Raw genomic sequence first — 1,563 nt, 5'->3', positions numbered from 1 at the left:
AGCCATTTCCCCAATGAACCCTCATTCCTTTTATTAAGAAACGGTATCTGGATTTCAGCATCTGAAGTAATACTTGCCAATTCATTTATTGATGAAACATTTTCTGAGCAGTTAATATGTATCAGCCACTGGTTTGGCTTTGAAGATACAAAGATATAACACAAACTCAAAGAGCTGACAATGGCATATACTCAGAAAGAATACATAGCCAAGAGCTATAGAGCAAGGCAAGTAATAAGCTCTAGGCAAAATAATCTATTTGAAATTTATCTGGTCAGGTAATATACTTTGATTTCTGTCTTTAGGGAGAAATAAGGAAGAGATCTGATACATAGTGACATAGTTAGAGAAAGCCTTAAAGGACTATATCTATATCATACCTTGAGGACAGAACTGACTCAGTCTTCAGATGTATAAGCACCCCTGCTTATGAGTGTCCACTCACTAATATTTTACTTCCAACTAGAAATTACCCACAGTCCCTGACTTACAATGGTTCAAATTATAATTTTTTGACTTTACAATGGGTTTATTGGCAGTATTAAATGAATTTTTGACTTAAGATATTTTTTACTCACAATGAATTTATGAAGACGTAGCCCCGTTGTAAGGAGAACATCTATACTTACAAAGCAGCTTACTTGCCATTTTTCCTATTAGTTTTCCCTCTTTCCCATTTTCTGCTTAAATTCTTCCTTATTTTTTCAACTTCTTTCTTCCTGACTTTCTGCAAAATACAGCTTATCCGGGATTTCCACTTATACCAGTAAGAAAGGAATAGAAAAGACAAAAAGTTCCTTCAAAGTAAAGAAAGTTTTCCAAGAGAGAAAAAAGACAGAAAGAAACTGCTTCCTGTGTCAATTGTAAAAGAAAAATTCCTTTAAAACAGTATCTAGCATTCTGTGTTCTAAAAGAAAAAAAGGTAAATGTTAAACTGTTTGTAAATGTTCCATGCTATAAATTACAAAAGTAAACATTATAATGGAATATAATAAAATCTCCTACCTTTCAGCACTAAATGCTGATTCTGTGTCAATATACACAACAGCTCCTTCTAATCCTCCCATGTTGGTGGGTAATGTAGCCAAAACGCTCATCATCATACAAAACTGAGTTTTTCCACAACCTGGTGGACCTGTAATCTAAAAAAAAAAAGTTATTTGTATAAACATCCCAAATCAGTCAAAGCAAAATCCTTTCAAGAGCTTATCACATACGCAGTCCAACTAACCTGAGCTCCTGGGAAAGAATAAAGTCCTAAAGCCCTAAGACATCCATTGTAAGTAATGAATTAACTTCTCCCCTATGCATATGGATTGGTATTAGTTATGCACTATTCTTAGAGGAATTGATAAAATAGTCACTCAAATCATCCCCTGTATTTCATAGTTCAGAAGAGAAACTGGTTGAGAAGGCTGGAGGATTCATTCACTTATACATTCACAATTTGGAGTTCTATACCTTTTCCTCATTAAGACATTTATAGTAGGACTTTGAAAATATTTAAAGGTCTTCAATAAATGGTTTAGCATTTGTTATAAATTGGCCTTTCAAAACAATATC

General features: G+C 33.6%; 1 protein-coding gene across 1 annotated transcript in view; it reads right to left on the bottom strand.

Moving 5' to 3' along the window:
- The window catches only part of RAD51B (RAD51 paralog B), a 540,789-nt gene extending 539,651 nt beyond the window's left edge, over nt 1-1,138 (bottom strand). Inside the window, exon 1 of the mRNA XM_012656278.1 lies at nt 1,006-1,138. Within this exon, the coding sequence (XP_012511732.1) occupies nt 1,006-1,103 (98 nt within the window). The 5' untranslated portion in view covers nt 1,104-1,138. The remainder of the gene's footprint in view (nt 1-1,005) is intronic.
- Nucleotides 1,139-1,563: the final 425 nt, after the last annotated feature.

This window comes from Propithecus coquereli, unplaced genomic scaffold (genome assembly GCF_000956105.1).
Source record: "Propithecus coquereli isolate 6110/MARCELLA unplaced genomic scaffold, Pcoq_1.0 Scaffold5, whole genome shotgun sequence".
NCBI classification, from domain to species: Eukaryota; Metazoa; Chordata; class Mammalia; order Primates; family Indriidae; genus Propithecus; species Propithecus coquereli.
Note: the sequence above shows the minus strand (reverse complement) of the source record. Positions and strands in the feature narration are given on the sequence as shown.